The sequence below is a fragment of the Pseudophryne corroboree genome, chromosome 1, assembly GCF_028390025.1.
Source record: "Pseudophryne corroboree isolate aPseCor3 chromosome 1, aPseCor3.hap2, whole genome shotgun sequence".
Classification (NCBI taxonomy): Eukaryota; Metazoa; Chordata; class Amphibia; order Anura; family Myobatrachidae; genus Pseudophryne; species Pseudophryne corroboree.
The window spans coordinates 896,390,756-896,418,691 of record NC_086444.1 but is presented as its reverse complement, the minus strand read 5'-3'; the positions used below and the strand labels follow the sequence as shown (position 1 = coordinate 896,418,691).

General features: G+C 46.2%; 1 protein-coding gene across 4 annotated transcripts in view; it reads left to right on the top strand.

Moving 5' to 3' along the window:
* Window positions 1-27,369, top strand: part of PRSS12 (serine protease 12) — a 363,418-nt gene extending 336,049 nt beyond the window's left edge. For 3 of the 4 annotated variants that reach the window (XM_063920221.1, XM_063920220.1, XM_063920222.1), the window contains 2 exons: window positions 17,293-17,573; window positions 25,413-27,369. In XM_063920221.1, the coding sequence (XP_063776291.1) occupies window positions 17,293-17,573; window positions 25,413-25,720 (589 nt within the window). In that variant the 3' untranslated portion in view covers window positions 25,721-27,369. Of the gene's footprint in view, window positions 1-17,292; window positions 17,574-25,412 lie in introns of those variants that run through there. The other variant, XM_063920223.1, reaches the window with a different exon arrangement.
* The last annotated feature ends 567 nt before the right edge of the window (window positions 27,370-27,936 follow it).

The window sequence follows — 27,936 nt, the reverse complement described above, 5'->3', positions numbered from 1 at the left end:
AAGAAGTAATGTTCTGTCAGGAGCTCCAGGAGGGATGGTCGTGTAGAATTGGATCACAGAAGTGTGCTGAACTGTTTATAATCCAATCTGTTTAATAAACCACTGTTGGTTTTTCATCTACCACCGTGACTGAGTGATTTTGAACCCAATATCCTCACATTTGGCGGCAGCAGTGGGATCACTCAAGACACCAGCAGAAAGGAATAAACCACAGCAGGCAATGGATTCTGCCCCGCTATGCTACCGATACAGCAAGAAGGATCAACTACAGGACCTCTGTCGAACAAGACGGATTGAGTTTAATGCATCGGACACCAGAGCAGTCTTAATGACAAAGCTAGCTGAATGGGACCAAGAACACCCTGGGCAGGAGGATGATGAGGACTGCATCCCAGAGCAGGCCGAGGGTCAAGGAACCACTGGAACTGCTACAACAGGCCCTGCACTGGTCGTTGGAAGTACAGATCAGTTGCGGGAGTTGCTGGCAGCACTAGGGCAAGGAGCATCAGTACTCGGAGCCGCATTGGGGGCGCAGACCGGTATAACCGCCCCGGCAGTGGCGGTAAGGCAGACCTCCCGGCTGAGGTATAATGAGGTCCCACCTTTTGATGAGGTCAGTTCGGATATTGATACTCATTTGCAGATGTTTGAATCTGTTATGATAATGCATGGAATTGAGGCAGCAGAGTGGCCTCGATATTTGGTACCCAGTCTGAGAGGGCGGGCACTGGAGGCATTCCATGCCCTGAGACCAGAGCAGATCCTGGTATATGAGGAGGTACGGAGTGTGCTGCTTGCCAGATATGCGGTGACCGCTGAATCGTATCGCATAAAGTTTCGGTCTATGGCGCGGAAAGGAGATGCCTCATTTATAGAGTTCAATAACTTGCTGCAGAGGAACTGTGATAAGTGGCTGGCTGTGAAGAAGGCCCTTACTGTAGCAGACATTAAAAATGCTTTTATTTTGGAGCAGCTGCTAAACAAGATGCCTCCAGAGATCAGGGAGTGGGTGGCAGATCGGAACCCTACCACTCCGGAAAAAGCAGCACACCTAGCAGATGAGTTCACAGCTAACAGGCCTCGGTGGAGAGGTGCCAATACAGAGGAGAGGACAACCCTCCGATGGCCCCAGCAGGATCGGGAGCTACCATTGTTCCCCCACCGGCCAGCCCCAATACATACCCCAGCTTCCCTAGCCAGAAATTCAAGGTCTCGGGGACCAGCATCACCTGCAAGCCGACGCTGCTACAACTGTGACCAGGTGGGGCATTTACTTCGTAACTGTACACGGGTAAGACGGCCATTCCCAGGTACCCAATCTGCCATGTCGCGGGTGGCTGTGTGCCACGAATCATTTGGAACGGGCGAGGTGGACTACTTTCCTGATGCACCAGAGGCGGAGGAAGTAGCATACCAAGTAGAGGTGGTAGCAGCTATTGGGAAATCCACCCCGGATAATATGAAGACCCACCTACAACCTGTAAAAGTTAATGGGAAGGAGCTGCAAGGGTTGAGAGACTCGGGAGCTTCTATCACCCTTATACGGCCAGAATTAATTCCCCCCTGCCAGATACTGAAGAAAAGGAAAGTTAAAATTTCCATGGCAGGAGGGCAGATCACTGTAATACCTATGGCAAGGGTACACCCGGACTGGGGCCTGGACTCTGGAGAGGTAAATGTTGGACTTTTGGATGGATTACCCACTCACGTCATTCTGGGCAACGATCTGAGTGCTGGATTGGCTAGTTACTTTGTGGGAGCTATCACCCGAAGCCAAGCACAGGCATTGGAGACAGTGCATGAGGACCCTCTCATTCCAGCACCAGGAGTCTCTGTGGAAGTGACAGCCACAAACCCTGAACCGTTGGCGGTGAGTAACCCTGTACCAGACTTGCCTGACTGTGATGAGAATCTGGGGGAAGTAGATAGGGTAGCCTTTAGGGAAGCCCAACGGACCGACCCCTCCCTAGCTAGCCTCCGCAGGGCAGCGGGACGAACAGATTGGGGGCCTCAGGAGGATCGCATTATGTGGGAGGAGGGGAGACTGTACCGGGTGCCAGCAAAAGCAGACCCATTAGAGCCCGGGGTCCTAAGAAAACAGTTGATTGTTCCACAGCAGTACCGTGCCCGGTTGCTGGCCCTTGCCCATGACATTCCCTTAGCAGGCCACTTAGGGGTTCGGAAAACCCGTGCCCGGCTGCTGCGACATTTCTTCTGGTCTGGGGTTAACCAGGAGGTAAAACAGTATAGAGAGTCATGTGAGGTCTGCCAACGCCTCGGGGGACCTCCACGCCGGGTTCCCCTACAACCCATGCCTGTCATAAGTGAGCCATTTAAGAGAGTGGCCATGGACATTGTGGGGCCTTTTAAGAAACCGAGCCGAACAGGAAAGAGATACATACTGACTGTAGTTGATTACGCGACTAGATACCCTGAGGCAGTGGCACTGGCATCCATAGATGCTGAACATATCGCCCAGGCTCTTATGGATATTTTTAGTCGCGTAGGATTTCCCCAAGAAGTAGTTACTGATCAGGGTACGCAATTTCAAGGGGAATTGCTGCAGACAGTATGGGACAACTTTGGGGTCCATCCCTTACGCACCACCCCTTATCACCCCCAGACTAATGGTCTCTGAGAGATTCAATTCGACCCTAAAGCAGTTGCTGCGGGCATTTGCTGAATCGGAGGGGGGAGACTGGGAGAAGTCCTTGCAACAGCTGTTATTTGCGTACCGCGAAGTGCCGCAGGATTCAACCGGATTTTCTCCTTTTGAGTTACTATATGCCCGAAGGGTAAGGGGACCACTTGACCTAGTCAGGGAAAGCTGGGAAGGGTCATTTCAGGAACCTGAGGTTCCCATCTTGGAATATGTAGTCCAAATGAAGGAGAAACTGCACAGGCTGATGCAGCTTGCGCATGACCACACCCTGGGCGCGCAGGAAAGACAGTGCCGGTACTATAACCAACGAGCGCAGGACAGGGAACTAGAGGTTGGACAGAAAGTGATGGTGCTAGTACCTGCCCGAAAGCATAAGTTACAGGCGACCTGGGAAGGGCCTTATACTGTAGTGGATCGGCAGGGACGGGTAGATTACATTATTGCCCTAGACCAAACAGGGAAGCGGGTGGGTACCTACCACATAAATAGGTTAAAGAAATATGTCACCAGGGAGATAGGGGCGGTGGCAATATGTTGCCCACCTATGGATGACCCAGAGACCGACCCCATCCCTGACATTCTAGCAGCCACCAAGAGGGACCTAGGAGTGGAGGCAGTGCCCATAGGCTCGCAATTAACCGAAACCCAGGCCCTACAGATGAGGGAGGTATTGGAGGTAGAGAGGCCACAATTCACAAGCAGGCCAGGGCGCACTCATGTAGTGGCCCATCATGTCAATACCGGGGAGGCTCGGCCCACTAGGCAACCCGCTTATCGGGTGAACCCCAGGGTGATTGATATGATCAAAAGGGAGGTCGATGAAATGCTGGCGCTTGGGGTGATTGTACCGTCCCATAGTCCCTGGGCCGCCAGCGTAGTCCTAGTGCCCAAGAAAGATGGCAGTACCCGCTTCTGCGTGGACTATAGGAGGCTGAACGAGGTGACAGTGACAGACGCATACCCCATGCCCCGGGTAGATGAGTTGTTAGACAGGTTGGGAATGGCACGCTATGTATCCACTCTGGATCTTAGCAAAGGATACTGGCAGATACCCCTTACCAGGGAGGCACAGGAGAGGTCTGCATTCAGCACCCCATTTGGGCTCTTTGAATTTACTGCCATGCCCTTTGGGATGAAGAATGCCCCAGCCACCTTTCAGCGTACCATAGATCACCTACTGACAGGGTGTCAGGACTTTGCCCAGGCATACCTTGATGACATAGCCATTTTTAGTCAGACATGGGAGGAGCATCTGCAGCATGTGGCCCAGGTGTTGGCACGGATCAGCAAGGCAGGGTTAACAATCAAACCTGACAAATGTCAGATGGGGATGGCAGAGGTATTGTACCTCGGGCATAGGGTTGGCGGAGGCCATATTCGTCCAGAGCCAGCTAAAATTGAGGCCATCCTGAAATGGCCTCGGCCCACTAACCAAAAACAGGTACGTGCCTTCCTTGGAACAGCAGGGTACTACCGTAAATTTGTGCCCCAGTACAGCACCATTGCCAAACCCCTGACTGACCTAACGACAAAAAAGTACACCCGACAAATTGACTGGAGCCCAGAGTGTGAGCAGGCTTTTTCCCAGCTGAAGGACATTTTGTCCCAATCCCCAGTGTTAGCAGCCCCCGACTTCCGCCGGCGGTTCATTGTGCAAACAGATGCCTCAGGTTGTGGAATAGGAGCTGTCTTGAGCCAAGTAGGGGAGGATGGTTGTGAACACCCAGTTGCCTTTCTCTCCCGAAAACTTCTGGACCGTGAGATAGCCTATGCCACTATTGAAAAGGAGTGCCTGGCCATAGTCTGGGCACTCAAGAAATTGCAGGCATATGTGTACGGGCGCGAGTTCTCAGTGGTAACAGACCACAGTCCCCTTAGTTGGTTACAGCGCACTGCCGGAGACAATGGACGACTGCTGAGATGGAGCTTAGCCCTACAACTATACAATTTCACTATCTCTCACAAAAAGGGCAGAGATCACGGGAACGCAGATGGCCTGTCCCGTCAGCGGGAACCAGACCAAGCGCCGAGCAAGCCCAGGAAATCCCTCGCTACAAATACCCAGGGTACAGGAGAATACCATTACTCTCAGCAAGCTTAAGCCACCCAGGACACCGGGCTTGGAAGTAGAGGGAGGAAATGTGACAACACAGCCGGCGCGTCGTGTCGCACAGTGGTTAAAGACACGCAGCTACTTCCCTAGCCCTGGTCCTACACATGGACTTCACCAATTGCCAATATGTTATTAGTTATATGTTAGGCAATATTGTATTATATTGTATGATATTATTGTTACAAGGGTACAGTTATGTTTTCAATGTATATATATGAATGTATTGGTTATTCTGCTATAGTTTGTAAAATAATGTTTCCCCATGTGACGATCAGATAACCTGTGTATTTGCTCTGTCTGGGAAGATACAGCTAGTCTCAGATGTCAGGCCATTCACCCCCCTCATTCTTCCCCACACAATGGATTCCAGGCCACACAATCAGATTAAGTAAGGTTACTTTAGTTAACATCTATTGTGGCCTAGGGAACATGTCTGGACATGTGAAAGTAGTTCTGTGGGTGTCGCCTTATTGTAGAAAAGACAAAGGGTTTTGATAATAGAAAACAGGGGCGGTGAGGGAGATCTGAGACAGAAGGTGAGAGAGTGGCAGGAGACTGACTAAGAAGTAATGTTCTGTCAGGAGCTCCAGGAGGGATGGTCGTGTAGAATTGGATCACAGAAGTGTGCTGAACTGTTTATAATCCAATCTGTTTAATAAACCACTGTTGGTTTTTCATCTACCACCGTGACTGAGTGATTTTGAACCCAATATCCTCACAGAATACATTGTCACTGTGTTAAAACATCATCAATGCAGTCTTAAATCTTTATAATCTGTATGCACATTTTTATTACTGCCTACCTCATTAGATGACAAAGTAAATATAGATATATTCACTGTCATAATAATGAAGCGTGAACCTCATGTTGCTTATATTAAGAGAAATGAAAAACATTTTCTTTGGCTTGTGTCACAACTGAGGGCCTGAGCTGACGGGAGGCAGCCTCAGTTGTAGGGGCTGAGATGTACCGGAACCTGGGAGGTTGTATCAGACCCCTGGACATGTAAGTAACATGAATAATAACTGCCCGAAGGCGTGACCACGACAACTTGGATAAAAGTCAATGATGTTTATTATGACAACTCCGCAACACAGCAGCAGTAAAAGAAAACGTAAAAGTCAGCAAAGAATAAATACAGTTCCTGGGTACTACAGGATGGCAGGAGCCACAGGGCACTGGTAGTGTGAGATAGTTCTTATGATCTTCTAGATGGAAAGTCCTTACCAGGCCCGACTGTAGCAATGGAGATAACCCAGGATTGTGCCAGCTGGTGTTCCAGGAAAAGCTGGGTTGCTGAAGATAAAACAGCTGCTGTGGATACTGGCTGGAACCAGACTGTTGTTAGCACGGAGTGGATACTGGCTGGAACCAGTTAAATAATAAATGAACTTGGGAGCGATGAAATATGAACTGAAATGTAGAACTTGAGAGCGGAGAAATAATAATACCGGTGGAGAGTGGTAAAGTGTAGAGAAGACACCGGCCCTTTAAGGGAAGCTGTACTCTGCTGGAAGCTGAGCTGGAAGCAGGTAATGTTGTAGCTGGAAACAGATGAATCCACAATGGATTGGAGAGTCAGGCTACACCGCAGGTGGAATGCTGGTGCGGGTCTCTATGGTGGAAGTCTTGAGACAGGAGCTGGAACCTGGAAGACAATCACAGGAGAGAGACAAACAGGAACTAGGTTTGACAACCAAAGCACTGACGCCTTCCTTGCTCAGGCACAGTGTATTTATACCTGCAGCAAGGAAGGGATTGGCTAGGCAATTATGCAGATTATCAATACTGAGAACAGATTGGTGGAAATGATCAGCTGACAGAATCCAAGATGGCTGCGCCCATGCAGACACTTGGAGGGAAGTTTGGTTTGTAATCCATGTGGTAATGAAAACAGTAATGGCGGCGCCGGCCACCGGAGACAGGAGGCGCCAGGCTGACAGATGCACATCCAACCACGCGGACACAGCGGAGGCCGCGGCTGACGTAATCGCCCCTCAGACACTCTGCATGCAGAAGTTCAGGGACGGCGGCGGAGGCCGCGGGAGACGCCATGCCAGGTGTAATATGGCGTTTACTGTGACAGCGTCCCAGAGTGACAGGAGAGGATACAGGAATGTACACATCAGGATAACAGATGGGATCCGGTCCTGGAGCGCTGAGCCAGCCTTAGGAGGCATCTGATGGGTAAGAAATGGCGTCCAGATACCCGGATCGTGACAGCACCCCCCCCTTTAGGAGTGGCCCCAGGACACTTCTTTGGCTTTTGAGGAAACTTGGAATGGAATCTCCGGACCAAGGCAGGAGCATGGACATCAGAAGCATTGGTCCATGAACGTTCCTCAGGACCATAACCCTTCCAGTCAATAAGATATTGTAGTTGACCGTAACGGTGACGTGAGTCCAGGATCTTGGCCACTTCATACTCAACGCCTCGTTGAGTTTGGACTTTCGGAGTTGGAGGAAGTGAGGAATGAAACCGATTCAAGATCAGCGGTTTCAACAGGGAAACATGGAATGTCCTGGGTATTTTTAAGAAGGGAGGCAACTGGAGTCTGTAAGCAACAGGATTGATGACTTGTTCAATCTTGAAAGGACCGATATAGCGAGGTGCAAACTTAATACTGGGAATTCTTAACCTCAAATTCTTCGTGGATAACCATACCCGATCACCCACCTTGAGAGCAGGAACTGCTCGACGCTTCTTATCCGCAAACTTCTTGTACCTGAACGATGCCTTGAGCAGAGCTGATCGTACGCTCTTCCAGATATTGGCAAACTGATGCAAGGTGATATCCACTGCGGGAACAGAAGTTGCTGGAAGCGGTTGGAACTCAGGGACTTTAGGGTGGAATCCAAAGTTAGTGAAGAATGGTGTTGAAGCAGATGAAGAATGATACTGGTTGTTATGACAGAACTCGGCCCAGGGAAGTAATTGAACCCAGTCATCTTGAGAGGAGGACACATAGATGTGGAGGAAGGCCTCCAAGTCCTGATTCACCCTCTCGGTTTGACCATTGGTCTGAGGATGGTAAGCCGTGGAAAACTTTAGCTTGACTTGGAGGACTTGACATAAACTTCGCCAGAATTTGGCTGTGAATTGAACTCCTCGATCTGAGATAATTTCTTCAGGAAGACCGAGGAGTCGGAAGATCTCTTGTATGAATACTTGAGCCAACTTGGAAGCTGACGGAAGACCGGTGAGAGGAATGAAGTGTGCCATCTTGGTGAACCGGTCAACTACCACCCAGATGGTATTGAACTTGTTGCACATGGGTAAGTCTGTAATGAAATCCATCGACAAGTGGGTCCATGGTCGACGGGGAACGGATAGTGGAACCAGTTGCCCCGCAGGCGACTGGCGGGATACTTTATGTTGGGCACACTTTGGGCAAGATGCAATAAACTCCAAGACGTCCTTTTTCAGAGTTGGCCACCAATAGGACCTAGAGATAAACTCCAGGGTTTTTTGGATACCTGTATGTCCGGCAAAACGGGAAGCATGGGCCCAATGCATGAGCTTCTTCCTTAGCATCGGCTTCACAAAACTTTTCCCTGATGGGGGCGTAGAGTCCATCCCTACCGTGGAGAATGCCAACGGATTTATAATAGGATGCTTGTCTGAAGATTCTGACTCATTTTCTTGCTCCCATGAGCGGGAAAGGGCATCGGCCTTGCGATTCTGAGAGCCCGGACAGAACTGGAGTTTAAAGTCGAACCTGGAAAAGAAAAGTGCCCATCTGGCCTGACGAGGGTTGAGACATTGTGCGCCCTTCAGGTATAAAAGGTTCTTGTGGTCTGTAAGTATGGTGATTGAATGAGAAGCTCCCTCCAACAGATACCCCCACTCTTCTAGAGCGAGCTTGATGGCTAGCAACTCCTGGTCGCCAATGGCATAGTTGCGCTCAGCTGGGGAGAACTTCCGGGAGAAGAAACTGCAAGGGTGTAAATGGCCATCTTTAGCCCTCTGAGATAACACCGCTCCTACTCCAACGGAGGAGGCATCCACCTCTAAGATGAAAGGAGAGTCGATGTCAGGCTGTTTCAGAACAGGCGCAGAGATGAACCTTTGTTTTAAAAGATGAAATGCTTGCATGGCTTCTTCAGACCACTTGGACGGGTTAGCACCCTTCTTAGTGAAAGCAGTAATAGGCGCCACAATGGTGGAAAAGTCTCGTATAAACTTTCGGTAATAGTTGGCGAACCCTAAGAACCTCTGGACCCCTTTGAGGGTTAAGGGTACCGGCCAATTTTGGATTGCTTGTAGTTTCTCAGGATCCATCTCTAGTCCGGAACCGGACACAATGTACCCTAGAAACGGAATGGACTTGACTTCAAAGACGCATTTTTCTAATTTGCAATAGAGATGATTGACACGGAGACGGGACAGAACCTCTTTAACCCAAAAACGATGTTCCTCTAAATCGTTGGCAAAAATGAGGATATCGTCTAGATAGACCACGACATGACGATATAGAATGTCTCTGAAGATCTCATTGACAAAATGCTGGAAGACAGCTGGAGCATTGCTCAATCCGAAGGGCATGACGAGGTACTCATAATGTCCGTCACGGGTGTTAAAGGCGGTCTTCCACTCGTCACCCTCACGGATCCGGATGAGATTGTATGCACCTTGCAAGTCCAGCTTTGTAAAGATGGTAGCTCCGCTAACTCTGTCAAAGAGCTCAGTAATCAGGGGTAAAGGATAACGGTTCTTGATGGTAATGTCGTTCAAACCTCTGTAGTCGATGCACGGCCGCAGACCACCATCTTTCTTTTTTACAAAAAAGAAGCCTGCGCCGGCTGGAGAAGAAGAAGGTCGAATGAACCCCTTTGCTAGGTTCTCTTTAATATATTCCTCCATAGAATGCGTCTCAGGCAGAGACAACGGATAAGTTCGGCCTCGAGGTGGAACCTTCCCTGGAACGAGATCAATCGGACAGTCCCATTCTCTATGAGGAGGAAGGATATCAGCAGAAGCTTTACTGAACACATCCGTGAAATCTTGATATGGAGGAGGTGGAACATCAGACGACCTGGGGGAGGAAGAACAGACAGGCAATACTTTAAACAAACATGTCTCAGCACAGGAGGAACCCCATGCCAGGATTTGCGTAGTCGTCCAATCAATTGTAGGATTGTGAAGACGGAGCCATGGAAGGCCCAGGACCACAGGATGTGTGGCTCTTGGAATCACTAAAAAAGAAATAAGTTCGGAATGAAGAACTCCCACTCTCAGACGAACTGGTAGAGTCCTTAAAGAAATAACTGCATCAAAAATTTTGCTGCCATCCACGGCAGTTAAAGAAATGGACGAAGGAAGTCTCTCGGTGGGTAGGGACCACCGTTTAACATAGGCTTCGGTAATAAAGTTCCCAGCTGCTCCGGAATCAAGGAGGGCAATGACGTTCCGATAACGTTGAGCAACTTGAAGCGAGACTGGGAGATTACAATCTTGAGGAGATGGAGAGGAGATCATTACTCCTAGCCGGCCCTCTCCTTGGCGAGCTAGGATTTGGAGTTTCCCGGACGTTTGGGACAGGCATTAATGGTGTGAGACGGAGCTGCACAATAGAGACAGAGAAACTCGGAGAGACGTCTTCGGCGCTCAGCAGGAGTTAAACGGGAACGGCCAAGTTGCATGGGCTCATCTTTAGATGGTGACAGTTGACGAGGAGGAGGAGCAGAGATTTTGGAGCAGATGATCTTCCACGCTCAGTTGCTCTCTCTCTGAAACGTAAATCAACTTTCGTGCAGAGTGAGATTAGCTCATCTAACTTAGAAGGTAAGTCTCTGGTAGCTAACTCATCTTTAATACGCTCAGATAAGCCATGCCAGAATGCAGCATACAGGGCCTCGTCGTTCCATGCCAGTTCGGATGCCAGGATCTGGAACTGTATCAGATATTGTCCTACAGTACGTGACCCCTGGCGTAAACGGAGAATCTCGGATGAAGCTGAGGTTACCCGGCCTGGCTCGTCGAAGATGCGCCTGAATGTTGACACGAAGGCAGTGTAGGAAGATAGCAGGGTGTCGGACCTCTCCCATAACGGTGATGCCCAATCAAGGGCTGAGCCACTGAGAAGAGAAATAATGTAGGCAATTTTTGTACGGTCACTGGGAAAATTGCCAGGTTGTAGCTCAAACTGAATCTCACACTGGTTGAGAAATCCCCTGCAGAATCTTGGAGATCCGTCAAATTTTGCTGGCGTTGGAAGATGAAGACGTGGAGCAGAAATGGGTAAGGTGGGTGGGCTTATAGCTGGAGTCACTGTGGTTGACGCACCAGACGCGCCTGGTCCACGGAGAGTTGTCTGAATCCCATCCAGCCGAGTAGAGAGATCCTGGAGACAGCGGATGATGTGGCCCTGTGCAGCCTCCTGATGTTCTAGTCGGGCTGCCAGTTCTTGCATCGGCCTGGCCGCTTGATCCTGGTCTCCGGCTGGATTCATTAGGTCAGTGCTTACTGTCACAACTGAGGGCCTGAGCTGACGGGAGGCAGCCTCAGTTGTAGGGGCTGAGATGTACCGGAACCTGGGAGGTTGTATCAGACCCCTGGACATGTAAGTAACATGAATAATAACTGCCCGAAGGCGTGACCACGACAACTTGGATAAAAGTCAATGATGTTTATTATGACAACTCCGCAACACAGCAGCAGTAAAAGAAAACGTAAAAGTCAGCAAAGAATAAATACAGTTCCTGGGTACTACAGGATGGCAGGAGCCACAGGGCACTGGTAGTGTGAGATAGTTCTTATGATCTTCTAGATGGGAAGTCCTTACCAGGCCCGACTGTAGCAATGGAGATAACCCAGGATTGTGCCAGCTGGTGTTCCAGGAAAAGCTGGGTTGCTGAAGATAAAACAGCTGCTGTGGATACTGGCTGGAACCAGACTGTTGTTAGCACGGAGTGGATACTGGCTGGAACCAGTTAAATAATAAATGAACTTGGGAGCGATGAAATATTAACTGAAATGTAGAACTTGAGAGCGGAGAAATAATAATACCGGTGGAGAGTGGTAAAGTGTAGAGAAGACACCGGCCCTTTAAGGGAAGCTGTACTCTGCTGGAAGCTGAGCTGGAAGCAGGTAATGTTGTAGCTGGAAACAGATGAATCCACAATGGATTGGAGAGTCAGGCTACACCGCAGGTGGAATGCAGGTGCGGGTCTCTATGGTGGAAGTCTTGAGACAGGAGCTGGAACCTGGAAGACAATCACAGGAGAGAGACAAACAGGAACTAGGTTTGACAACCAAAGCACTGACGCCTTCCTTGCTCAGGCACAGTGTATTTATACCTGCAGCAAGGATGGGATTGGCTAGGCAATTATGCAGATTATCAATACTGAGAACAGATTGGTGGAAATGATCAGCTGACAGAATCCAAGATGGCTGCGCCCATGCAGACACTTGGAGGGAAGTTTGGTTTGTAATCCATGTGGTAATGAAAACAGTAATGGCGGCGCCGGCCACCGGAGACAGGAGGCGCCAGGCTGACAGATGCACATCCAACCACGCGGACACAGCGGAGGCCGCGGCTGACGTAATCGCCACTCAGACACTCTGCATGCAGAAGTTCAGGGACGGCGGCGGAGGCCGCGGGAGACGCCATGCCAGGTGTAATATGGCGTTTACTGTGACAGCGTCCCAGAGTGACAGGAGAGGATACAGGAATGTACACATCAGGATAACAGATGGGATCCGGTCCTGGAGCGCTGAGCCAGCCTTAGGAGGCATCTGATGGGTAAGAAATGGCGTCCAGATACCCGGATCGTGACAGCTTGTACATAGTGTTATTCTTGCTACAGTATTTTTCCAAAGTGTTTTTTAATCTTTAGAATTTGAATTCAAATAAAACTTGCAAGAGTTAGACATGAAGATAAATGGAACTTAGCAACCGCCAAGCAGCAGAATTTAAACCACGGTCAGAAACCCTGACTTCGACAGCTTTTTCTTTCAGTCAGGACACAAGGTCTGATCACACGTCTGCATGGAAGCTTAATTAATTCTTCACATTGGTATTATGCTTTCCTTTCCTCACCATGCCATGTCTTACACTGGCTACTAGCCAGTGTGTAATGATTATATAAGATTAATATTTTCAGGGCTGGTTGCTATTACCTGCTGACAGTGGTAATTTTTCATGGGCAGCTGCAGCCTGTGATTAATTATTCTGGTGTGCTTTTGTCTACTCTGCCCTCCTAATCAATACCAGGGTTAAACTGATTGATTTTTCTTAGTTTTATGCAGTAGGGTGATGCCATGGCAGCCAGCACTTGAAGAGGAATTATATTTTAGTGGAGGAAATAAATATTCTTTGTAAATTATAAGTTGCACCGTGACCCAAAGTCTGTTCTGTTGGCGCTGGTTATTTCATAGTTAGAATCACATTTCTTACCCAGCAAGAATAAATGAGCAATGTCAATGTGGTATATAATGACAAGACATAACATTTCTTTGCTAGAGATAACATCTTGCCCCCCTCACCCTTTATCCCTGTAACACCGTTTCTCAAAATGATTACATTACTTTCCAGATCTGTGGCTCTCTGTATTGTGCCTATAAAAAGCAGCAGCAGCAGCATGCCAAGAGCTTAAAAGCAATCTGAAAATTAGAAACTGGCAACTGCTAGTGTAAAACCTCCGTAAAATCCCAAGTAAGCCACAGATAATAGCGTAAATGATTCTTGACTCGTGGTTTTGTAAACACAATAGACAGATTTAATTAAGTAAGATGAGTGTCGTTGTCACTAACGGTGATGTAGTGTCTGCTCGATAGGAATCCAGATGGAGGGAAGGAAATATTGAATTTTGGAAAACTTAATTAGGTTAACGGTGGCTGGAGGATTGTGTATATGACAAGATGTTTCAAGTGTCTGCTAACATGATAGACAAACACGGTGCATAGACCTATCTGTCTGTCTGTCTTTTTGTCTTTCTCTTCATCCACATACTGTATTGGTTGCTTTTACTAACCAGCAAGTGTGTTAATCTGCGATCACATCTTGCCACTTGTTACTCTTCTTTGGTCGTTAGCACAAGGGTGCATTACAAAACACATGACAGCCAATCTATATTTATTTATGGGGAGTGGTTATATGACCAGCGGCTGGGAGACCGCTGGTCACTATACCGACGCCGGGATCCCAACCGATTGACAGTCCGACAGTCCGTATGCCGACTAACAGGGACTATTGCCAATCATGGGTGACCACAACACCCATGGAGAGGGAATAGAACCTGTGGCTAGCGAAGAGAGCCACCGAGCCCTCTGCGTGGCGAGTACAGCAAGCCCACAACGGGCTTTGGTGCTCTTGCCCCCCCACTGGCAATCAAAAGCTCAGGATCCTGGTGTCAGTATGGTGACCGGTGGGATCCCAAACATCGGTCACCCGAACCCATCCCTTATTTATTAATCGATACTTATATTGTGCACATACATTACACATTACTTTGTGTTGGGAATACTGTGTGTGCAGCTGTTGATATTTTCAGAGTTATATAGACACACCAGTGGATGACTCAAGTTATGAACAGCTCAGTAACAACCAGTATATTGGATTATTGACATAGAACAGGCACCGCCGTACTCACTGTTGTATGCACACTGGTTCTCATGGATAAAAGCTTCAGCGTAGTGGGGTTCCATACAGCTCACCAGCCAGTGAGTGAATGCTGCTTGCTGGTAGTGGTGCAGGGTTGATGGCATGGCTTTATATTGCAGGTCTCTCTGGAGCTAAGCTGGAGGTTTCATGTCTCCATCATGTTACTGCTAGGATCTACAAGATGGCTTCAGTCACATGGCGCAACAATACAACCGACTGGAGGACAGACCTTCCTAGTGTTCCCTAGTGACCAGCATGTATGCACAGTGGGGAGATTTCTAAGACTTTACAGATCATTTTTCAGTCATTCACATCAGCCTTTGCCATAGTGGAACTTACAATCTACATTCTCTATCACATGGACACGCATATATACTAGATGTAATTTATTGTCAGCAGCCATTTAACCTACTGGTACTTTTTGAGTGTAGGAGAAGGGAGCACCTGCAACAAACCCACACAAGCACAGTGAGAACATACAAATGCCAAACAAATTGGCCATGAGTGGGAATTGACCTCAGTGCTGTGAGGTGGCAATTGTAGCCCCTATGCGAACCATGCTTCCCACTTCAAAGCTGCATGGCATTGAAAGAGCATACATACAGTAGGTAGGACATAGCTCCCAACTGTACTCAAATTGCGAGAAAAAAAAATTATGAAGGTTGGACAGTCCCCCTAAACTAAATAGGGACAGTTGGGACTTGGGATGTGTGTAAAATGTATTCTGGTACATTTAAAAAACTGTTTTTTGCCCATCAGTTGAACTGAACGCATCATTATTTTAAAATGTTATTTTAAATACAGCGCCTTTATGTATACTCAGTAACATATACTCTAATAAATGATGAATGTTAATAAGTGATTGATAAATGTGAATGTGTTGTTTTTAGGGACCGTACACGTTAAACTTTCAATTTTCACAGTACAGAGCTATCATTTTTTAATTCTTGGCATAAAATCAAAGTTCCTTCTAAATCATCCTTTTTCACATATGTGTAAACCACCCACGCTGGCATGCAGCCCTGGCAGAGATTTGTTCTAAGATATCCTCCAGTGACAGGAAGTAGTTGGCATTCCATCACTTAGATCACTTTCCTGAATATAGTGTCAGTGAATGTGTTACAAACACTGTTCTAACTTGTTGCCTTCTGGAATCTTACTTGTATGGTTAATTCACGGTTACATCATAAAATAATTATAAATATATATTTATGAATCCATAAATGACCAACTTGGCACTGTGTACCTATGTCTTTTTTATTATCCTTCTACAACAATATAACACATTCTGAGGGGACAGTATGTTAGAGAAATGTTTACCCAATATTACAGTGTGCTAGTTTTTTTATGAAAGGCAACACAGGGTCAGATTTTTAATGTATAGTTTTTATATAATGTATTTATTTACTTACTGACAATTATCTTTTTATTGCAGTTTCAATGAGCAAATAAAGCAAGGTATACTGATAATGTAAAAATAACATAAATGGATGCAAATACAAGAGGCGTCATTTACAGTATGATGCCACAAACTGCTGAGCCACAGTGCAAAATGATCTTATATGGTGCTGTGCAGATTGATTTGCATACACTAAGTGCTCATATATTTCTGCCAATACACATGGGGGTCGATTCTATTCGGCAACTAATGAATAGCGCCGGGAATTAGCTCCCGACGCTATTCAATTCAGCAACTAGTTACGTCGGCGATTGCCCGTTCTCGCCGACAAAACAGGTTGAATTGTCGGGAGAACGGGCATTCTCCGACTTAACTCCACGGCGCGAGGCTGATTCCCGACAGAATCAGCCTTGCGCCGGCCGCGAGGCAGCACTTTTGTCGGGTTTCTCTTCTCATCCCCCGGGGATGAGAGAAGAATTCCCGACAATTGCAGGTAATTAGTTGCTGAATTGAATAGCGTCGGGAGCTAATTCCCGGCGCTATTCATTAGTTGCCGAATAGAATCGACCCCATGGAGAGCAATTGGCAGCATGCCAAAGATCATCTGTTTTAACCGGCTCTAAGGACGAGTTGGGAGTAGTAGTTCACTTATCCATTTTACTATTGGCAGATTCTCATGTGTGTTGATATACAGTTGGTGCCTAAGGTGTGTAATAGAGGTCAGTCCACACTTTCAGTAACTTAATCGGGGTTTGTTTATTAAACAGGTAGAATGCATTGTTAAATATGGAGGAGTGGTGATACAATCTTTTGCCAGCATTTCCAACATCAGTTTAGTTATACACCATAGGTGTTGGAACAGGGAGCAAGGGGGTGGCTCTCCCCCCAAAATATTTGAGAGGCATCAGTCAGTGCAGCCGCCATCTAAGCTTACCAGGGGCAATGTCAGAATGGAAATAATCCCCTTTCTGGCTGCTCTACCTCCTCTCTCCTCACAGCCCCCCAGCCTCCCCTAGATAGATAGATAGATAGATAGATAGATAGATAGATAGATAGACGCTAGTCATGGCTCCTTCTGTGACTAGGCGCGCCCGCCTGGGTGCACCTAGTCACTGTGAATGTCTCCGTCTGGACTGGTGCTTCACTTGAATGGAGAGCTTCTCTGTCCGGGTGGGCACGCATGCCCAGACAGAGACGCTTACAATGGGAAGTGGCTCTGTGCACTCCTGGCCGCACCCCCCGCGCCTGCCTTCTGATGCCACTGCAGGTAGGTGGTCTGGCAGGTAAGTCCAGCTACCACTGAGGGGGCGACAGTCAGCAATTTAGGAGCACCATAATGAAATTATATCTTGGCCCCCCAACCTAAAACATTGTGGTGCCCCTGTTCTACACCACTTGATAAATAGTGCCCATGGTACAATATACCATCTTTTAATGGATAGGCCAAGCCTACGATATTAACCGTGCTTTCCTGCAGATCATAATGCTGTAACTTGTTATGTCACTCTCTAGGTATGGTAACAACACTCGCAGCTATGTGATCAGAGTGGGGGATTATCACACACTTGTCCCAGAGGAGTATGAAGAAGATTTGGTGATCCAACAGATTATAATACACAAAGACTACAAACCGGATGGAAGTGATTATGATATTGCTCTGTTAAGACTACATGGACCTTCTGACCAATGTGTACCACTCAGCACCCATGTCTTACCAGCCTGCCTGCCTCTGAGAAGGGAAAGGCCACAAAAAACAGCACAAAACTGTTTTATCACCGGATGGGGTGACACAGGTAAAATGTGTTATTAATGCTATAAATGGGGTCTGATTCAGAGGTGCATGCAAATTCCGTCATGACTGCGGTTCCGTAAGCAGCGGTTCTGAGAAAATATGTCAATATCACAGGCACAGGGATTTGTACAGAGTCACTCACTGGTGGCACCTTTATTCCGCCGCTCACATACAAAGACGCACCATTGACAATTTGTCACAACCATTTGTGCCCGTTGGAATAAGATGCCGGATCCAATACAGCAACATATGAAGACATAGTCCCAGGCTGAGACATGCCCCCAAATTAGTCATGACACTCCTTCGTTTCACTCGCCACCCTCCCGTTACCTCCCACAAGCGCTCACTGACAGTGACTGCGACTCAGTCCTCCCTGTGACATCCGCATGCACATTAAAAAATACATTTCTCAACTGTGCAAACATTGGTATTGCGTCCATCTATACTGAGTCAGAGCCTGATTCTCTAGATTCTCAGCATATATATAGAAATTTGTTATCTATAGTAAAATGTCCCCATCTTTTGTTAAAGTTAAACATATGCTTATTAAAAAGAAATAGGGTTTATTTCATGCACTACCATCACTGTTCAGGAATCGGTTAAATGTCAACATTCAGACCACATTGATATTATGATGTCCACAAAATAAATGTTGACATGTAATACTGTGCCTATCTATATTCGGGATACAGTCAATTTACCTACAATCAATATCCCGATGGTCAAAATACTGACAACCATTGACTGATGGTCAAAATACAGACAAAGTAAAAATACCGACATTTAAAATGTCTACAGGTAAAAAAGTCGACATGAGTTTTTCATGATATTTTTCTTTGAAACCGACTTGTGTTGCGCACAGCAAGGCACTGCGCCCAAAGCATGGCGAGCGCAGCGAGCCATTTGAGGGGATGTGGCACACTTATGTGGTGCCCATGTTGACCTATGTTGACATACACACAAAAAACAATGAAAAACTTGTGTCGACTTTTTGAACTGATGACATTTTGAATGTCGGTATTTTGACCTTGTCGGTATTTGAAATGCTGGTATTTTGACCTTGTTGGTATTTTTACCCTGTCGGTATTTTGACCATCAGTCAATTGTTCTCGGTATTTTGAGCGTCGGGATTTTGATTGTAGGTAAATCATACTACACCCCTATATTCCTCTCCTTATGCTTAATCTTGGGGGAGAAAGTTGCTGTAAAGGAATTAAGTATGCCTGGGACTGGGATACTTAATGAAGAACTCCATCAAATGTATTCTGCAAAATGCTGCCTTCCACCTGTAACTAACCGCTCTGCAGTTCAGGAAAAACTAACCACGGCCAGTACCTAGACCCCTTGGTGCTCCAATGCTAAAAGCCTGGCGGCCGTGGCCCTGCGGGTAGATTTGTTAGACCAAAATGTTTTGCTTTTTAAATGTGATTTCACATTATTTCACACTGCCAGGTCTGAAACTGCAATGCCGATTTTTGTAGATGGAAAGAATACAAATCATGCAGTATAGGAACAAGGCATACATTTCAGACATGGTCCTGCTAGATCTTATTGCCTTTTCAATATGATGCCATTAGAAAGAAACATTTCTGCTACAGAGAATATGTATTATCTTGAGTCAATGTGGATCCTGATGGATTAGCCGTAATACATTTTGATGTTTATTTGAGATACAAAATTACTTTTTTCTACATATATTCTGCATATTTTTGTTTGCAGGTAGAACTTATGCAGAGAGAAACAAACCGAATTCTCCAGATTAGTTCAAATGCAACACAACTACTTTTAACCACTTAACTGACGATTTTTTTCACCAAAAAACGCTCCGAAATTGTCGTTTTTCTCAGTGGCGTGTGGTGAGGTCAGTGGCTGATGAGGCATGCACGCTACCACCACTATGGCTGGCGCCAGAGCCTGTTACTGTACTGCCACCCACGCCAGCTGCTAATGCCTGCTAAAGTCACCGCCAGCTACGGCCCCCACCGCTAATTCCCAGTCCGATGCCGCCGCCAATGCCCACGAAGTCTGGGGAACAGCAGCAGCCAGAGCCTGGGCAGCAGAGGTGTCCGGGGTTAAAGAGAGCAGCGGAGAGTCTGCCTGGAAGCATGGAAGTGGGATTACAAGTGCAGGCCCCTTATATCCCGGCACACACGCAGTAATCACCCCCCTCCCCTTATACCCCGGCACACACGCAGTATACATCCCCCATCCCCTTACACCCCGGCACACATGCAGTATACACCCCCCATCCCCTTACACCCCGGCACACACGCAGTATACATCTCTCCTCCCCTTACACCCCAGCATACATGCTGTAATAACCCCCCCTAACCTTATACCCTGACACACATGCAGTATACACCCCCCCTCCCCTTACACCCCGGCATACATGCTGTAATCACCCCCCCATCACTTATACCCTGGCACACACGCAGTATACGCACCCCCACCCCTTACACCCCAGCATACATGCTGCAATTACTCCCCCTCCCCTTATACCCCGGCACACACGTAGTATACAACCCCTTCCCTTACACCCCGGCATACATGCTGTAATTACCCCCCATATCCTTATACCCTGGCACACACGTAGTATACATCCCCCTCCCCTTACACCCCAGCATACATGCTGCAATTACTCCCCCTCCCCTTATACACCAACACACACGTAGTATACACCCCCCTCCCCTTACACCCCGGCATACATGCTGTAATTACCCCCCCTCCCCTTATACCCTGGCATACACGCAGTATACACACCCCCTCCCCTTACACCCCGGCATACATGCTGTAATTACCCCCCCTCCCCTTATACCCTGGCATACACGCAGTATACACACCCCCTCCCCTTACACCCCAGCATACATGCTGCAATTACTCCCCCTCCCTTTATAACCCGGCACACACGTAGTATACACCCCCCTCCCCTTACACCCCGGCATACATGCTGTAATTACCCCCCCATCCCTAATACCCTGGCACACACGCAGTATACACCCCCCCTCCCCTTACACCCCTGGCATACATGCTGTAATAACCCCCCCTTCCCTTATACCCCGGCACACACGCAATATACACCCCCCCTCCCCTTACACCCCCCTCCCCTTATACCCCCAGCATACATGCTGTAATTACCCTCCCCTTATACCCCGGCACACACGTAGCAACCACCTTTCCTTCCCTTATTCCCCAGCACATTGCCATAAACCGGAAATCTCCCCCCCCCCCCAAGACCCCCCCCTCCCCAACCCCTTGTCACCACTGGACATGGAGCAATTGACCCCTCCTTTCTCTTCCCCCCATCACAGTGTGCACATCTCCATGCTGAGCGCTGCTGTGTACAGACCATGGGCTACCCGGCGCTCTGAAACACATCGCGCAGGGCAGCTGATGGTCAATAAACAGCAGTGTTCAGCACACACGGACACAGGGAGATGACATCGGCTGGCTCTCTGTGCTGCTAGTACAGCAGCGGGGACACCGTTTTGTGGAGTGGCGGAGCAGCCGATGATAGTGGAGGCTTGAGTACTTTATGTTTGGCTGCGGTGCACCCCGCCCCCCAATTAAGATGCCTTGCTTGGACTAATTGTATGGCCAATCCTGGGGGCAGTGACAGCGGATACCCCTGGCTTCCAGAGGCAATAAGAGGTGAGCAGGAGCAGTAGGGGCCTCTCTTGGGGTGGAGAATAAGGAGTCCCAGTAAAGGTGGGCTGGACCAGAGAGAGCTTCGAACCTGGTGCCCAATCATTTCTGCCTCAGTGACAGGGGCGTACTTTCACATGAGCTTCAAGCACGCCCCTGTCACTGAGGCACTCATACTAGTGCTACTTAGGGTGCTTTTTTAAAATTGGCTTTTTACTGCCCATTGTTTAACCCTTTATCGTTGGCTGCGGGAGACACCGCTCTTGGTGCCTCCGAAACTAATTTTTTAAACCTGCTTTTACATTGTTAAAATGATTACAGTGATATAAAGAACATACTTATGACTAAGTATCTTCATTGTATTATTGTAATCATTAATGACAGGGGAGGCACTGCCTCGTCTGCCTCCCCTGACTGCACATCTCTGGTTTTGTTTGAGTGAATAGGTGAAGAACATGAATTTAACATTATCCAAATGGATTTTAGTTAAAAACAAACAAAACATTTTTCCCCCCTCAAACATCGAAACATAGGTCGGGAAGATCGGTAACACCGGAACATCAGTAACATCGCGACCATCACAACATTACTTTTTACCCCCAAGACAGCTGCCAGGTTCACAGTGGGGGTCTGGGGGTGGCTTGAGGGGGTTGTCTTACACTTTCCCTGCGGCTGCCATTGTCTGCAGCCACTAGGAGGGGGGTCCTGCCGTGCTGACCGATCAGCAATGATCGGCAGCACGGCAACACTGAGGGTAGGGTGTAGGGAGGGGAGGGTGGTCCCTCTGAGAGCAGCAGTGTGGGGAAGTTTCTCTTCCCTGCAGCTGCTATTGCTGTTTACTAGGTATGGTCGCACAGGATGCGACCAGGTCAGATAAAACACTGCCTGGTGTGCGACCATACCTGGCAAGTGGTTAAAGAGAACAAGTGCAGAAAGTTCTCCATAGCTACTAATCAGCTTTTAGCTAGTACAACCTTTACATTGACAGAATCTGATTGGTTGCTATTGGCAGCTTCTCCACCTGCCCTCTTTAGAGGGATAGATCCACGGTAGACATGTTATCTTTTTTCTTCCTTTTGGTTGTCTTTGTCAAATCTCAATTATGTTGCCAAAGAATAATTGTAATTTCTTAAACTTTTTGGTCTAAAAGGTGCACAATGTAGACCTTTAAAAAGATTATTCAAAAGCCATTGTGATTTTTCATTTGTGGCTTAAAGTATGACATCCAGTGGTTTGCTGTGACCCACATGTGGCTTTCTGTAAAATGTGTGTAATTTGAGAATTTGTAAATTGCCACAGAATGGATGCATTTCAGCTTTCAAACTGCAGGATAGTAATCTAGCTCTGAACAAACGTATCCAGTGAGTGACTACTTGCAAACTGTATACAAATAGGGCCATCTTAATGTATAGGCAGACTGGGCAGATGCCCAAGGGCCCTTGAGCAGGGGCTGGCTGGGCTGGAGGGGCATTTTCCCCCAAAGCTGGTGTCTCCAAACCTTCTTGGGAGTCAGGTAAAGAATGTGTGCCTGGCACATCAGAGTGCAACATTTTTTGCCTGCCTTCCAGACATGGAATGGCTGCAATTATGCTGATTTGTGGATGGCTGGAGCTATGCACCAATCAGAGTACAGCATTCTCTACCTGCCTTCAAACCTGCAGCCAGACAGTGAATGGCTGTCTGCATGTTAACTGGTTGATGGCTGGAGCTATCCAATCAGATTGCAGCATTTTCTACCTGTCTCCCATCCTGCAGACAGAAAGTGCATGTCTGTCAGCATGCTGATTGGTGGATGGCTGGAGTTATCCACCAATTAGACTGCTGACTGCCATTCACTCTATGGAAACTGACTGCCATTCACTCTATGGGCAGTACGGATGGTGTAATGGTTAGCATAACTGCCTCACAGCACTGAGGTCATGCGTTCAATTCCCACCATGGCCCTTACTGTGCGGAGTTTGTATATTCTCCCCGTACTTGCGTGGGTTTCCTCCCACAATCCAAAAATATACTGGTAGGTTAATTGGCTCCCAACAAAATTAACACTAGTATGAATGTGTCTGTGTACATGTGGTAGGGAATATAGAATGTAAGCTCCACTGGGGCAGGGACTGATGTGAATGGGCAAATATTCTCTGTACAGCGCTGCAGAATATGTGTGCGCTATATAAATAACTGGTAATAAATAAATAAATGGCACGTAACCACATGAGGGGTAAGTTGTATAATTCTTTTACATTTATTCCTGTGCATGGGTGTGTAGGAGCCCCAGTGGAGTGCTTTGTCCAGGACCTACAATGCTCTTAAGATGGTTCTGCATACAAAAACATTGTTTAATCATTTTCCATTTTTACATATAAACTCCTACAGAAAAAATGCTGTTGAGATGGCAATGGCCATGCAAGCACTCATGTGCCTTCATTTGTTCTTTGAGGCTGAGAGATTTATTGCAAAGAAATATGCACTGGAGTTTTTTGTACAATGCTGTAAATACTGACCATATTAACTGGTGAATTAGCCACTCACATTGCTTTATTATGAGTGCACATTATACAATAAATGTTACCCAGCCTATCATTAATGAAACTGTATATATAGTTCTTTTATAAGTTCTGAATATTGCTTTAATTATCAAGTTTAAAAAAATATATGAAGAATGCTGAAGAAAACGAAAAGAAAATAATCGCTAATAAATCAAGTGCTGGTTTAATGTTAAGATTTACAGAAAAGTGCTCCAATATGAATTTTAATGCATTCTTTATGCCTTTGGCTGCTCGTCACATTATCTCCTTACATCTGATCCATTGAAGGTTTTAAATAACTATACTCATGTTACACTGACAACAAAAGGATAGTTGGGTATGGGTCATTAGGTCGACCACACTTAGGTCGACATGCATTAGGTCGACAAGGTCACTAGGTCGACATGGTCATTAGGTCGCCATGAACAAGGTCGACATGGAAAAAGGTCGACATGAGCTTTTTAATTTTTTCGGTGTCATTTTCTTTGTAAAGTGACGGGGAACCCCAATTAGTGCACCGCGTCCCCTCGCATGGCTCGCTTTGCTCGCCATGCTTCGGGCAAGGTGCCTCACTCCGCTACAGCTGCGCTCGGAACAGGTTACTACTCCCAATCATAGTCCACGTGGATCGTAAAGTATGAAAAAATTCAAAAAATAAAAATTTGTGAAAAACGTTTTTTCGACCTAATGACCATGTCGTCCTAGTGACCATATCGACCTAATGCATGTCGACCAAAAGTGGTCAACCTAATGACTGTCAACCTAAGTGTGGTCGACCTAATGACCATATCCTAGGACAGTAACAGTAATAGTATTTAAAAAATTTTAATTTGTCAAGCAAGTTTGTAAAATGACAGGAGCTGATTGGTTGGTACTAATCTCTCTCCGAGGCTTGATACATCTTCCGCTAAGAATAATATTTTCAAAAAAAGTTTTTCCCAGGACATGTGGAACAGCTTAGTTGCAAAGTCGGTGGCATGCCAGATGGGGCTATTTGGAGTGACATGAAGGATAGGTGTATATAGACACATCTGTAAACTAAACATAATATATGAATAAAGTAGTTTCATCTGCTATAGGATTAGGGTTGTAAAAGACTTTAGACTATTATTTGAGAGAGAGATTTGTGTGTTGTAACGTTTTACTTCTGTATATAAAGCAATATAAGCTGTTTGTGTCTTAGTCTGTATAAACTATAAAATGATCACATTAACCTTGAAAGAATTAACAATTGGTATTATATTGAGCTCTGCATATGAAACAATACATGGCAATGTGATGACTTGGAGGCAAGAACATAAATCAACAATGAGCTACACACTCAGGAGTTTTGCTAGCTGGAAAGAAAAAATAAAATAAATAAATAATAATAAATACATAAAATAATTATCCCTCATTGCATAGCCCATGGATGGATATTAGCCACTGTAAAATCTCCTTGGAAGCAGAGCTGTCAATCATACCAGTGTTTGTTAAAGGCATGCCCGCTATACATCAGTCACTGACAGCTCTTCTTTGCCAAATGTTTTTCTACACTGTCCTCTGTGACCTCCTGCTGGGACTGAAATCCATAAAATAACATTACTAGACTAGCCAGCCCATCTCCAAAATAATTAGCATTTTTACTTAAACATGTGAATATTAATTTGTTTGTTTTTGATGCATTTGCCTTTTAGGTCGAGCATATTCAAGGACTTTGCAACAAGCTGCGGTGACATTATTACCCAAGAGAATCTGTGAAGAACGGTACAAGAGCCGGTTTACTGGAAGGATGCTATGTGCTGGGAGTCCACATGAACAGAAGCATGTGGACAGCTGTCAAGGAGACAGTGGTGGTCCTCTGGTGTGTGAACGTAATGGGGGAAACTGGGTAATTTTTGGAGTAACATCTTGGGGTTATGGTTGTGGAGTTAAAGACTCTCCTGGAGTATATACAAAAGTGTCTGCTTTTATACCATGGATAAAAACTATGACCAATTTGTAAGCAGCAGAGAATCCAAATGTTTCCAAAGAAGCTAGACCAAATTGTCATGTACATTGCATTGACAGCACTCAGGAGCTAGGAAGTGCTATAACATATAGACTTTACCTTACTAATGAGGGTGCTCTAAGAAAACACGGTCAAGACAGCAGTCAGCATGGTTGGATCTAAGAAGAGGAATGTGTGTACCAGAAGAGATGAACACGCTGCATCAGGAGTTATTCAGTATCTTCTGCTGAGAACCAAATGATGGATGCTAATAAATGTGACCACACTAATTCAGTTTTAATCAGTAATAATTACTGATAATGATCCAATATTGTACTTCTTTTTTATTGTTATCAATAAGTGAAGCATACTTTTTTACACATAATAAACCAGATGTTGAAAACAGTGTACAAAATAATGATATTTATACATAATTAGTGATTAGTGTGTGTAGCAAGCCATGTTTTGGGTCCCAACCCAGAGGTGAAATACTACTGTTATAAAAAGATGATGTATATGCATTCTATTGGTACTGCCAAGTGTTCTACAATATGTTATAACAGAGAACTAGATCAGTACTAGACATCATTTTGCCCACCACTGTCAGGTTCTGCACAGTGAGCTGAGAGGGGAACCAGGCCATGGCGGTGTGCTTGTACGCACATATTCAGTGGCAGCTCCAGAGGTGGTGATGCAGTGAGGTCCAAAGTTCAGATAGGGGAGTCACACCAACTGCCACCAACTGTCATCCCAAACTTACGCAATGGCTCTCCTGTTTGAACTTTGGACTGTGCTGCAGCCCCACCGCTGCACACCCACCACAAATTACATTCAACTACTTTTCACTTTGTTTTATAATTGAATTAGGCAGGGGAAAAAGTACTGTAGGTAGCAGCTAGGAGCCAGTCAAATATCAGATTCAGTATAACATTTTATAGAGTCAGCTACAGTAATTTATGAAGTAGAACGAAAACAGACTCATGTGCAATGCATAGACCAGTGGTAGCCAACCCTGGTCCTCGAGAGCTACCAACAGTTCACGTTTTCTAGCTCACCTAGCAGGTGCACAAGTGCTGTCATTACTCACTGACACATTTTAAAAGATCCACAGATGGAGCTAATTACTATGCTTGTGATTCTGTGAGGAGACCTGGAAAACATGAACTGTTGGTAGCTCTTGAGGACCACTCTTGGCTACCCCTGGCATAGACCAATGCACCAGGTTGATCACTGTGTACATCAATAGGTGCTTGCTTGCTTCCCAGGTCTTGGTTCCTCTATGCAGATGTTTTGCATGCGATTATGGTATGGAATAGGAACCTTCATGCTGACAAAAGTAAAAATGTGACTATAGAAATTTATATGGAAATCACAGACTGGCACATCCAAATACATTTTTTTTACATTGGCAGCAAAGCATTGTAAAACTATTGTTGAGTTGTTCATGCTGGAACTTGTAGTTCCTTGAGTCCTAACATGCCCTGAGAGCCAGAAATTACTGGGGCTTGTAATATTGCAACAAAATTTATTTTTTGAGTTTTGGGAAAAATAAATATACAGTACAGTATGCATTTATTTAATTTATTTATTTTAATTAGCAACATGTTTTTGTGGATTTTCTTTGCCCATTGAAATACATTATCTATTAAAATGAATGATAATGCTTTCTCCTTTCACTGTTTCTCAGGCAGTCTCATGTGCATGAAACCAGTAAGATTATTTTTTGAGATTATTATGGCGATTTTGCAAATCCCCTTTTGCTAGATTGGCCCTATGCTACTCTTTACAAAGCAGATATGAATAATTCCACTGATTGTGACACGTATGGCAATTTTATTTTTCTGTAGGTTTTGAAAAATTGGATATTTATATGGTGATTTCCTTTAGCAGAGTTAGATGAATTGCAAATCATTATTGAATAGTTTGGCTTTGCTATATATTCCAAAATCATTGCAGGTAAAGTTAAAATTTGTGACTAGAGAACCCAAATTATGCATTTAAAAAATACTGTATGTACCATGCAGCAGCAGCAAATAGTGGGGCCGATTCAGACCCTTACACTGATGTGCAAATGTAGGCCGCTACGCGTATGTGCAAGTTGGTAAACTGCATTCTCTTCAGAACTCAGTTTAAGACCTGGAGGGGTGCGGGAAAGGGGGATCGACACTCTGTTTTAGGGGCTCGGTCCAGACAATGGAGGCGTGTCCAGACCGTTGGAGGGACAATCCGCG